This window comes from Cibotium barometz, chromosome 20 (genome assembly GCF_041138505.1).
Source record: "Cibotium barometz isolate CiBa-2024 chromosome 20, ASM4113850v1, whole genome shotgun sequence".
NCBI lineage: Eukaryota > Viridiplantae > Streptophyta > Polypodiopsida > Cyatheales > Cibotiaceae > Cibotium > Cibotium barometz.
The window spans coordinates 49,428,163-49,441,047 of NC_141065.1; the positions used below are offsets into that span (position 1 = coordinate 49,428,163).

Here is a 12,885-nt window from a genome sequence, read left to right on the forward strand (position 1 = left end):
GTGGCCACTTATAAGGCAACTGCGTGGAGCCTTGAATGGCTGCCAACGCAGCTTCTGGAAGCGTGGCAAAAGCACGTGAAGGCGAAGCATGGAGAAGGGTTGGGGAGTCAGCGCAGTTGGAAGGCGTGAAGGGGCTGAGTAGTGTGAAGAGGGAACTCTCTGTGGAGCTGCAGAACGAAGCCAAGGGAGGACCTCACTGGTGGGTTGCTGCGCAGGGGACATGTAGAGAGCTGGGAGACTCTCTGGGGGGCTCTCTAGCACAGCAAGGTTGGTCTGAGTGCAGGTCGCGGGCTGCAGGCATGAGAAGAGGTAGGTGCAGAGAAGACTCCCGTGTGAAGGGAAGAGAGCCAATGCGAAGGCCCACTGGGGTGCTGCAGTAGACAGCCAGGTCTTGTTTTGTGGGGCTCCCTCTGGCGACGTGTGTGGAGGCCGCCTATGGGTTGATGGGCGCAGTGGGTTGGCGCAGAGCAAAGTACAAACAGGTAGCTGTTGGTGGGGCCTCCAGCGTAAAGAGTTGAGCACAGCTGGCAAGAAGCTGAGGAGCCCAGAGTTGGGCACCATGAGGTGTGGACAGGTTGCATGGGTTGGCATGTAGAGGCCGCCTTGTAAAAGCTAGGCGGACAGAGCTGCGTTGGTTGCAGAGCAGAGAGAGGGAGCGAAGAAAGTAGGCCGCCTTGGGTAGGAGACCGTCGTTGAGGTGACAGAGAAACAAGTGTGGAGGTCGCAGATATGGCTGCTGGGTGGAGGGCTGGCGTGAGACTAACTGGCATGTGGGAGACGCCTAGGTGCTGGTGTTGAGAAAAAGGTAGAGAAGCGGGCTGCCACACAGAGCAGAGGTTGAGAGCAGTGGCTGGGCTTTGGTTTTGCCTTGAGGACTGGCAGTGAGTTGGTGGTGTGGGAGAGAGGACCTCAGCTGAGGTGCAGTGCAAAGAACAAAGAGGTCGGCTGCAGAGAAGCGAGGAGCGAAGGAATTTGGAGCGACAGCAGGTGCTTGATCAAGCTGGTGTCGGGATATCCACCTCTGTAAAGATAAAGGTCTGTTTTGAAATATGAGTCTTGTTCATGCTCTTTGGTCTGGTGTTCTGGTGTGTTTGCATGCATGTGTGGAAGTGTGGTACTCTATAAGGGCGTAGACAGCTCTATCGCTTCCGTGCCATCACTTTTTGGTGCCTCCACAGAGGAGCAAATTTCCTCTGGTTTGTGAAAGAAGACAGGGGCTGTGTGAAGAAGGTTGAAATGGCTCAGGGTTTTCCAGAGTATTGGGGATTGCCACAGGAGAATGCAACCAGGTTTCTGGAGAAGATGGAGTTTACAGCTTTGATGAAAGACAGGGCAACCCCGGAGATCCTTTCTCGGATTTTTACTTATTGCTTGCAGGGTGATGCAAAAGTATGGTTACAGATGTTTGTGACTGCACAAAGGAATGTTCATCAGCAGGATCCTGAGTACCGTGTAGTCAGAGCTGCCTTTTTGGCACAGTTCGTCCATGTGAAGAGTCCGACTGAAGTGTGGAAGGAGTTGTGTAACATTCAGCAGAAGAACGGTCAGGATGTGGATCGGTATCTGATAGAGTTTGGTAGGCTATGGAGTCTATGGTGTGAGGCTTTAATTCCTGAAGTGCCCCCACATATGATAAAGAGAGAGCGGTTTGTGGCTGGAGCCAACCCTCCGTCTGAAGGTGGAGCTGAAGAACCTGGATAGCTTTGAGGAGGCTGTTAGAGTTGCTCGTGAGAAGGAGTGGAAGGTGAAGCGTCTGAGGCAGTTGGGAATGCGGGAAGAGCCAAAGAGGTTTGTGAAGGTGCCAGGGATTGAGAGTGCATCCTGGAAGAAAAGCTGCTGTTGTTCCTAAACAGGAGGATTCTTTGAAGAGGGAGGTTCATGAAACAGTGGAGCTCATGAAGTCTTTAACCGTGAATTGGATAGAGTCTGCAGGAAGAGGAAAAGGCATAGGTGTTATGGGAAGAAAGACTGATGCATCATCTGGTTTTGAAGGAAATTCAGCAGATATTGGAAGAGGGAGAGGGTATCCGTGTGATGTGCAATGCCGGAATTGTGGTGAGTGGGGTCATATTAGTCCGCAATGTGAGAGACCAGCCAAAGCTAATGGTGGAATATATCAATTGACTTTGGGAATGAGTGATAGGGTGAGTGGCCCTAGTATGCAGATGAAGGATGAAATCAAGCCTAGTGTTTGTGAAGCCCATAAGGTCACATTTGCAGAGCAGGATATGGGACAGATTAATCTGTTGGGAATGGAGAAGGATGAGGTTTCTGGAATGAGCCCTGAAGAGCTTTCAGGAGGTGAGGAGGAGGAGGATGGGAGTGTTGATGACGTTGTGGATTGTGAAAGTGATGCTAGTGCTGTGGAGCCTGATGAGTTTGAGTATGGATATGACTTGGATGATCTCTTTGATTCAGGAAAGAGTAATGACTTGCAGGTGCCAGTACTTCAGCCAGTCAAGGTGGAGAGTGATGATCAAGGTGTTACTAGTGAAGATATTATGGATGGAGTCTGTATGGATGATCCGGGTGATGAGTTGGATATTGCAGCTTGTGAGAGTGTGGATGGTGAGCTGGACTGTGTACTTGATAGTGTGATCTATTGAAGTTGGCTTCCTTGGAGAAGATTACTTGCATGCCAGTTGAGCAGCAGGAAAGGAGTGATGGTGTGACGGATGGTGAGCTGGATGCTCCTTTGGATGATGACGTGATGGATTCTGGATGTGCGGATGTTGATCATAAGGTGTGTGTTCCTTGTCATGCCCAAGAGAATGAGTTGGTGGTTGTCAGTGGTGAAGATGCATGTGAGGCTATTGTTGTTGGTCAGGGGGACCAAGATGCTTTGCCTGGTAGTTTGGGGAGCTTGGACTTGGTAGAGATGCGTGTGCAAGATGTGGAGAATCTTGCAGGATCACCAATGGTCTTGAAGCTGGAGAGACTGCAGGAAAGCGACAATGATGAGTCTACAGTGCATGAGGTTGCTGTGTGTGATGTTGATGGGCTGAAGGGAAGTGAGTGTATGAAGGACACACCACATGTGGATGCTCAGCATATGGATGAGTGGTTTGGTTATAGTTCGAGTCTGGCAGTTAGTCCAGAGGGAGAGTTGGAAGCCAATGATGTGGGTTGGAGATTGGATTGCGACCATAAGGTGGAAGTTGATGATGAGATGTCTGTTATTTCAGCATATGATTATGAGTGGGGTTCAGATGTGTCAGAGGGGAGTAGAGATGAGGAGTGGTTGTCTCCATTACAAGGTTATGTGAGCTGGTCTTCTGGAGGAGGAAGTGCAACAGTGGGAGGTAATGAGGCCATACACTACAAGGGATCGGGCTCATACCCGCGCTCTTAGCCGCTAAAAATGACTTGTGAAAAAAAGTAGCGGGCCCGTGTATCAGCGCGTGTATCATCGCGGCCAGAGACATGCGTGTAAAACCGCGTGTATAGTAAAACTCAGACGCGCGTATACACGGGTGTGTAGCCGCGTTTTTTTCACAGACGCATTTATACACGCGGCTATAAACGCGTTTTCTTAAATTAGACGCGCTTATACACGGGTGTATAGCCGCATCGTGTTCAGTTCCAATATTTCAGACGCGTTTATACCTGCGTCTATACACGCGTAATTGCCAGTTTTTACGCATTAATACACGCGTAATTTCCAGGATAGCCGCGCAGATACACGCGAGTTTTAGCAGTTCTGACGCGTTTATACACGCGAACAGAGAGCCAAAAAAAAAATCCAGAGAGTGCTATTTGGTGCCTGAATACTGTTCCTTCTAGCACCCAATAGCACTCTCTGGTTTAGGGTTTTTGGTGCATTAGACCATCCCATTAGACCATCCACGAAGAACATATGCACGAGGGAGATTAAGACAAGAACGACATGAATGCATACATTGTCATTACACGATTCAAGACAGACATGAATGTAATACTATCGATCAATCAATTCAATATTACTATCAAAATTTCATACATGTATACAAGGGAGTCCATATCTCGAAGTAGCCCATGGCTTGAGTTTACAAAAAAATATATACAATCACATCCTCAATATGGAATGTGATACTACAAGTCTGAGTGCTACTCAGACCCAGATGATGACTCGGTGCTCCCCCCATGCTCAGATGAGCTCACATCGGTCGGAATGTCCGAGGAGTAGTGCTCACGTCCACCCTCTGCAGCGGCGGCCGGTGGATCATCAGCAGCTTGTGCCTGTTCAAGTAATATATAGTATATAAGTATATATATATGCAATTCAATAAACCAAAACCATTCGTTACGAATTTTCAAGTACCTGTCGACCGTATGGTCTCATGGCCAACTCAAACTGCGCGTCCGTAATACGTCCCTCGGCTCTGAAGATGGCCCACGTGTCACGTCTGCTATGCCGGCGAGAGCATACGCAGTATCGTGGGTTGTGGGCTTCCTCCCCGTAACCCGTCGCTGTATCATAATCAACACAATTTGTAAGATTAAAACAATCATAGAATCAATGAATTAAGTAAACAATCAAATAAAGTGGCAGGATACTTACGAACTCTGCCTCCCATGACTCGACGCTGCCAGATCCGAAATGCGAAGATCCAACGGTCTCCATCTGGATCCGTCGTGCCTCCACATGCTGCCTGCTCTTCACGCCACCCTCTGCTCGTTTCTTTGCCTCCTTCCACTCGCGTTTGTGCGCAGTTGGCAGGTTTCTCGGCAGGATAGCCACCCGCAGCTACATTTAGCCGGTCATCGTACGCGAGTTTTTTAAGGTGAGATCTTTTATTACTTAAGATCTCCCTTATTCGCGTCCTTCCCCATACATCCGAGAATGTAGCATATGGGGGATTGGGGTACCGACTATGTACAGCCTCTATCACCTCCCCAACTAATCGGCTATTTTGATCTTTAAATTTAATAAAACAATTTCTATATGAGTTTGATACTACCCCACGCATGTACTCCATTACCTCCCTCCCCCTCGCATCCATCACTATCCCGCCCCTATCCGTCACATCATAGCAAACCACTCTCTCCATCTCTCTCATCTCCTCCTCTTCCGAACTGTCTCCTCTAACTCTTCTCCCTCTATCTCCTCTCTCACCGCGTGCCCTACTACCTCCCCCACCTCCCCCACCAAAGCACCCGCCGCATCCTCCACTGCTCCCACTCTTCCTACTGCTGCGGGTGGAGTCACGACTGGGGGATTGTCTACGTGACGGTGGCTGTGAGCCCTGACGTGATGGTGGCTCTGAGGGAGCACGTGATGGTGGCTGTGAGGGTGTACGTGAGTGTGTCTGGGACGAGGTATGTCTCCTCGGTGGACGTGGAAGAGGAGAAGCTGCATGCCGTCTCGTCGGACTCGGAGGAATAGACGGCACTGGAGTGCCCTGGATACTCGCGACAGGGGTATAGACACCAGGCAGGGAAGGAGGGGGATGGGCATACATATACTCTGTAAGCTCAACCGGACCAGGTTGGCGCCCAAAGTGATTCATCATCTCCATCAACCAATTGCTGTACGCAAATGGATCGGATGAAGAACCTGGAATATCCATAAAGAACCTGCAACAAACATCTTCATGTACATCATGGGCTGTCTCTTGACTCACACAAATTAAATCATTCAAGTCAAGAGAAATCTGAAACGCCGCAGTTTTCTGTCTGCAGAAACGCGTGTATACACCCGTCAAAAAACGCGTGTATACACCCGTCCAAAAACGCGTGTATATGCGCGTGAACATACTCTGCAGACAGGTTACACGCGCTTCTACACGCGTTCTTACACGCGACCTGCGAAAAAAATTTCTCGAAAAGACCGACACCCCGACAAAGACAGAATGTCCTTATAAAAGGACCAGCCATTGTCGCCCCTGTCAGGATGCAAAAAGACAAACCCAATCGTGTGCAAAAAGACAAACCCAAAGAGCAAAGAGCAAAGTAAACAAATCTGACAAAAGAGACAAGGCACAGGACAAAGTGACTCACCTCTGAAAAAGTGAGTCTTCTCTGCTCCTTCTCTGCTCCCTCCTTCTCCCGTGTGTGTGCTCCTTTCTCTGCTCCCTCCTTGCTGTTGGAAGAGGCGAAAACAGGCGCACTGTTGATTTCTTAGTTCAAAATCTATATTTGGGGAAGGCGGGCTATTTTTAGTTTAAACATACTGTCGCGTTTATATTCGCGTGTATAAACGCAGGTATATTCGCGTGTATGTGATTGTAGCTGCGTTTATACACGCGTTTTGCAGACATTACCCGCGTGAATACACACGATTTTTAGGAAGTAGCCGCGTTAATACACGCAATTTTTAGGAGATAGCCGCGTCAATACACGCGATGATTTTGTGCTTTCATTAAAAACATATAATGATTTTGTGTTTTCTGATTTGTACACAGGATGTCATCAACCTCTTCAAGCAGTTCTGGAGAAGATGAGACAATGCGTCATCGTAATCGCGATGTGTGGTTGGGACAACGGATCAAATGTATGTGTAATCGATGTCAAGGATGCATTGTACGAGCACGTCAAATTACCTTGAATCACATCTCCATGTATGGAGAATGGAATCAAACAGGTTTAGAGGTGAGTAGATGTAAATTGATGGTATCCAAATTAAATTAATAGAGTTGTAACATATAATTTGATAAATTGAAGCAGGATGCAGTACCACACCCTAACATGGTACCCTACGCGCGACGAGAGCACGTAAAGCGTCGACGAGATGATGCTGGAGCTTCGGGATCTATTGTCAGAGATGAGTGGGAAAGGGGCGACAATAGCCCTGCACCCCACGAAGTTGTGGAAGAGGAGGTGCTTGATGATATGGTGCGGAATCTTTTTAAGGATGATCCCAAAGGTATGGACGACGATGATATGGAACAAGAGCATCTTTATAAGGCTTCATCGACACCGGTGTTTGAAGGGTGCACATTCTCAGTTTTACGTGCTTCACTTGAACTACTTAATATACAAACAGTTTATGGATGGAGCAATGCCAGTCTTGACGCATTGTTGAAGTAAGCATTCTAACTTACAAATTTGAATTAGTGGTTTAAGGTTTAGGATTTAAGACTAATTATAATTGATGATATTGGATGCAGGCTATTATCAAACATGCTTCCAAAGGAAAATAGACTACCCACCTCAAGAGACATAGCGAGGCGCTATGTGACATCTCTTGGAGGACTGGATTATGATAAAATACATGCATGCGTCAATGATTGCATTCTCTTTCGTGGGACGCATAAGGAGGCTCTACATTGTCCCACTTGTGGTGAAGCAAGGTACAGAACAGATATGAAGAGTTCTGATGTACCTCGTAAAGTCTTGCGACACTTTCCTATAATTCCTCGCATCAAACACATGTTCAAGTGCAAATCCATAGCAGAGCTCATGTCATGGCATTCCTCGCATCGATCGGATGATGGCATGTGGAGAATTCCCGCAGACACTCCTGCTTGGAAGCATATTGAAGATGAGTGGCCCAGCTTTAAAATAGAGCCCAGAAACTTGAGACTTGGCCTGGGTATGGATGGAGTGAATCCATTTGGTTTCAAAAGCACCGCATACAGCGTGTGGCCAGTTGTGTTGGTGAATTACAACCTTCCACCATCAATGGCGATCAAGAAGGGACATCTTATGTTATCCCTTCTAATTCCAGGGAAACATAAAGTCAAGCATATGGATGTTTATCTTGAACCATTGGAGGAACTATGGAGAGGTGTTGCGGTGGTGGACATTAGTAGGCCTCCCTCCTCTCGACACTTCGACTTAAAAGCAGTGTTGATGTGGACAATGCATGACTTTCCAGGATACAGCGATTGTTCTGGTAAGAATTCTAATTACCTCTCTACTCTATTACTATTGGCTATATATATTAATTAGACGGTTTGACTTTATTATTCTAACTTTTATTTATATTTTAACAGGTTTGAAAACATCGGGTAAACATGCATGTCCTCTTTGTGGCCCTTCGTTAGTACATGAGTATGCTGATGATTTGTGTAAGACTATATTCGATAATCATCATCGATTTCTCCCCTCAGATCATCCTAAATATGTTGCTAGTAAGAGTAACATTCCTCCACAAACACTTCGTGCAAAAGATTGGAAGCGTATTTGGGAGTCTACAACTATTCTTCCTCCAGATGGCATGAACAGGTATAGTGATGTTTTTTCAATCTTGTTTTGTGTAGTCTCTAATTGGATTAAAGGTCACATAGAGCAATCCCTTGTGCAGGTACTCCATTTTTTTCCGGCTGCCATATTGGACCCATCTTAAGATCAGCCATCTTCTTGATCCCATGCACATCTTCAAGAATGTGGGATCTGGTATTTGGGAACATATTACTGGTAAACGAGACAATGTTAGCGTACGTGAGGACTTGTGGGTCGCAGGACGTATGCGTCAAGCTTGGCCACGAGAGGTGGGTGGGCACGTTCGTCTTCCGCCTGCACCATGGATTATATCAAAGAAAGAGGAGAAGCAGGTAAAGCAGGCCATCACCACTTTGCGTGCTCCCACTGGATGCATGAGATCATTGAACGGAGCCTTTACAACCACTAAGAAAAGAGGCGTTGAGCAACTATATGGGTTGAAGTCCCACGATTGGCACAAGATGCTTCAAGTAAGTGTTTTCCAAGTCTTGTACGTACGTTGACATGAAATTTTGTAATGCCATAAACCATAAATGTGCTCTTATGTGCGCAGTTCATACTACCTACTAGCATCGACCATTGTGCGAATAAGAGTTTGAAAAAATGTATTTATAAGATAGGCGAGCTTGTGAGGTATGTAAAACCCATGCTCAGATCACCCTTCATTATACCTTGCAAAATGAACGTGCATGAGGTATAACGTACTATTTATTTATTTTTCAGATATGTTAGTTCCAAAGCAATTGATCCAGCCACGTTGGATGATGCGCGTGTTATGGCAGTGGAGGTGGTTTGTTTGGTAGAGGAGACTTTTCCGCGAACCATTCTCACAAGTCAACTACATCTCATTGTGCATTTAGTGGACGAAATTGCTTTATGTGGTACTGTGCATGCACGTTGGATGTTCTTCCTAGAGCGCTTCATGAAGACCTTAAAAGACTTTGTGAGGCAAAGTGCAAGGCCTGAAGGAAGCATGGCCGAGGGTTGGTTGATACAAGAGTCTCTTGTATATATTTCAGAATTTCTTGGTCAGGTGGACAGCTCTTTGCCACGACTATGGAGCAATGAAGAGGACTTGAGGATGACCTCTATTGTGCCTCAAGGAAAAGGACAGAGTAAAGTAATTGACAGAACATTGATTGATGATCTCAATTTCACTTGTATCCTTAATAGTGATGTGATGAGCAGATGGGTTACAAGATATGAGGATGCAAAGACAAAAAGACAAGCAGAAAGAGCTCTCTTTCGGAGGCAACATGGCTCTCGGAAGGCGTACCCTAAGCATCTAGCAACACTTCCGAATGATATCCATGTTGATTGGTTGCATGAGGAAATGGAGAGAGCAGAGAGCGACGAGGGGCTGCATATCACGGCGGAAGAATGGGAGTATGCACGAGGATGCATGTCAAAGGTACATAGAACTAATGTTTTGCATTAGTTGTAAGTGATTTGCTTTTAATATTTATTCACATTGCTTACACAAATATTGCTTCTATTTTGGTTCAGTGCACTATGTTCAATGCTATATGGTGTGAAGGCAAGCATTTTCGAACACAAAGAATTGATGAAAAGAGAAATACACAAGATTGCGGTGTCATTAGTAGCTTTGAGGGAGCTAATGGAAAAATGGATGATTATTGTGGCATAATCCAAGACATATTTAGACTTGACTTTCGTCGCTTCTTTGTGTATGTTTTGGATGTCAAATGGCAAATGAACGTGGTGGAAAAAGGGCCTGATGCAACGATAAAACGCCATGCAAGTGGATATGTAACTATTGACTCTACAAAGTTCTGGCAAACAAAGAAAGATAGGCTCGTATTGCCACAACAATGTGAGCAGGTATGCATTTTTTTACTAATGTGTTTCATGTACATATAATTCTAGGCTCGCGTACCCCTTGACTTTTGATATGCTAATTAATTACTGTACTGTGTGTATTTGAGTAGGTTATCTATCTACCAATGGTGCATGACATCAAATGGTGGTACGTCATCCCTATTGCACCACGTTCCAAAGTGATGTATAATACATTCATTGATATGGAGCATATGGAGGATGTAACAAGCCGCAATGAAGATGACGTCGAACATGCCATTGAAGATATTGTGATCGATGATCAAGAAATAAGAGATGATCATGATAATGAGGATGAGCATGCCATTTCTCATGATCATGAGAATGACCCTACCATTGAGGATGATGGTGATGTTGATGAGGATGATCAGGACATCGATACCATTATCAATGGAGTACAGAATATCGATAGTGGAATAAATTTAATCGTAGCCTTACCAATTGATCAAATGGATATTGATGTTGATCGTTTGGCAAGGATGGATCTTATTGAAGATGAGATCGAACCCTAACCAATCCGTCATTGTATGTTCTAAATTGATGACATTTCTATCATCTCATATGCATGATTTATTTTTGAATATATTTCATTGTTGTAAATGCATGTAGTGGGATTGTGTAATGATGTATACTGTAATGTACTATGACATGGTTTAAGAAAAATAGTTTTTAATTTTGTAAAGGAATTCAGTTTTTTTTCAGTTTTTCTCTGCCATGCGTGTATTAATCCGTGTATAGCAGCGTGTATTTATCCGTATATAATAGCGAGTATTACCCCGTGAATATTTTCGTGTATAGATGCGTGTATTACTGCGTGTATATAAACGCGTTTATACACGCGTTGATAAATGCAAATATACACGCGAACTTAAATGCTAAAATACACGCGCCCGATTCTATTCAAATACAAGCGCGACCATACACGCGTTCGTAATTTATCGCGTGTATGAAACGCGTGTATGGCAGCATTGTCTTGTAGTGATATATGAAGAGCCAAGGGGGTTGCTGGAAACGGAAGGTTATGGCAGGGTGCATCAATGGTTGATTGATGGAAGAAAATGCTTGAAAAATTGGAAGGTAGATGCATCGAGGTTTTTGTTTGATCCAGGGGGATAAATGGTTTCTGGTTGTGCAGCTGGCTGGACATAAATGTCTCAGCAGAAGAAAGGGGGTTGCTAAATATGTGTGTAGTTTTTTGGGAACCTCAAACTCAACCTATACATGTGTACATGAATGTTGTTGGTGTTGTGGTAAAGTCATGGGAACACCCATTGACTCGGTGTGGGCGTCATGGATGCGGCAATTAAGCATAGGGCTTTGATGGAAGTGTGTGTACAGGAAAAAGATGAAATTCTAGAAGCAAGCTCATCCAGAACGTAGCTGGAGAAGATGTCAGCTGTTCGATGGCTCGTATGTGTGTGCGGTCGTTTGGTATGTGTGGGCACGTCAAAGTACAAAGGGCACTTAGCTGCATTTGAAGTTGGTGGAGGGCTTGTCTTGGACATGGTGTGAAAAGAGAACATGGTGGCCTTTTTCTTCAAAATAAATAAAATAAAATGATGAAAAATGTGGCCACTTATAAGGCAACTGCGTGGAGCCTTGAATGGCTGCCAACACAGCTTTTGGAAGCGTGGCAAGCACGTGAAGGCGAAGCATGGAGAAGGGCTGGGGAGTCAGCGCAGCTGGAAGGCGTGAAGGGGCTGAGTAGTGTGAAGAGGGAACTCTCTGTGGAGCTGCAGGACGAAGCCAAGGGAGGACCTCACTGGGTTGCTCCGCAGGGGACGTGTAGAGAGCTGGGAGACTCTCTGGGGGGCTCTCTAGCGCAGCAAGGTTGGTGTGAGTGCAGGTCGCGTGAGAAGAGGTAGGTGCAGAGAAGACTCCCGTGTGAAGGGAAGAGAGCCAATTGTAGAAGCCGACGGGCTGGTCACAGAAGGTAGCGGTGGCGGGAGCAACGGGTGATTCTACTGGGAGCAGACGGGGAGAGAGGGCCGCTGGTGGGGTGCTGCAGTAGACAGACGGGTCTTGTTTTGTGGGGCTCCCTCTGGTGACGTGTGTGGAGGTCGCCTATGGGTTGATGGGCGCAGTGGGTTGGCGCAGAGCAAAGTACAAACAGGTAGGTGCTGGTGGGGCCTCCCCAGCATGAAGAGTTGAGCACAGCTGGCGAGAAGCTGAGGAGCGCAGAGTTGGGCGCCATGAGGTGTGGACAGGTTGCATGGGTTGGCATGTAGAGGCCGCCTTGTAAAAGCTAGGCGGACAGAGCTGCGTTGGTTGCAGCAGAGAGAGGGAGCGAAGAAAGTAGGCCGCCTTGGGTAGGAGACCGCCGTTGAGGTGACAGAGAAACAAGTGTGGAGGTCTCATATATGGCTGCTGGAGGGCTGGCATGAGACTAACTGGCGTGTGGGAGACGCCTAGGTGCTGCTGGTGTTGAGAAAAAGGTAGAGAAGCGGGCTGCCACCACCACAGAGCAGAGGTTGAGAGCAGTGGTGGCTGGGCTTTGGTTTTGCCTTGAGGACTGGCAGTGAATTGGTGGTGTGGCAGAGAGGACCTCGGCTGAGGTGCAGTGCAAAGAACAAAGAGGTCGGCTGCAGAGAAGCGAGGAGTGAAGGAATTTGGAGCGACCAGGAGGTGGAGAGGGCTGATTGCGAGCCGGTGCTTGATCAAGCTGGTGTCTGAGGATATTTGGGATATCCACCTCTGTAAAGATAAAGGTCTGTTCTGAAATATGAGTCTTGTTCATGCTCTTTGGTCTGGTGTTCTGGGGTGTTTGCATGCGTGTGTGGAAGTGTGGTACTCTATAAGGGCGTAGACAGCTCTACCGCTTCCGTGCCATCAACGTGGACTCTTGCTACAAGTGAGAGAGTTTTCCGTCTCTCCAGATTCACT

The 12,885-nt window shown here is 46.5% G+C and overlaps 1 protein-coding gene across 1 annotated transcript; it reads left to right on the forward strand.

The window, feature by feature from the left end:
* The first annotated feature begins 6,384 nt into the window (after positions 1–6,384).
* Positions 6,385–12,675, forward strand: LOC147627963 (uncharacterized). The gene is made up of 8 exons (XM_086814287.1): positions 6,385–6,570; positions 6,646–7,004; positions 7,089–7,222; positions 9,800–9,987; positions 10,095–10,475; positions 11,622–11,832; positions 12,415–12,485; positions 12,541–12,675. Exons 1-8 carry the CDS (start codon positions 6,385–6,387, stop codon positions 12,673–12,675), a joined length of 1,665 nt encoding a protein of 554 aa, XP_086670413.1.
* Positions 12,676–12,885: the final 210 nt, after the last annotated feature.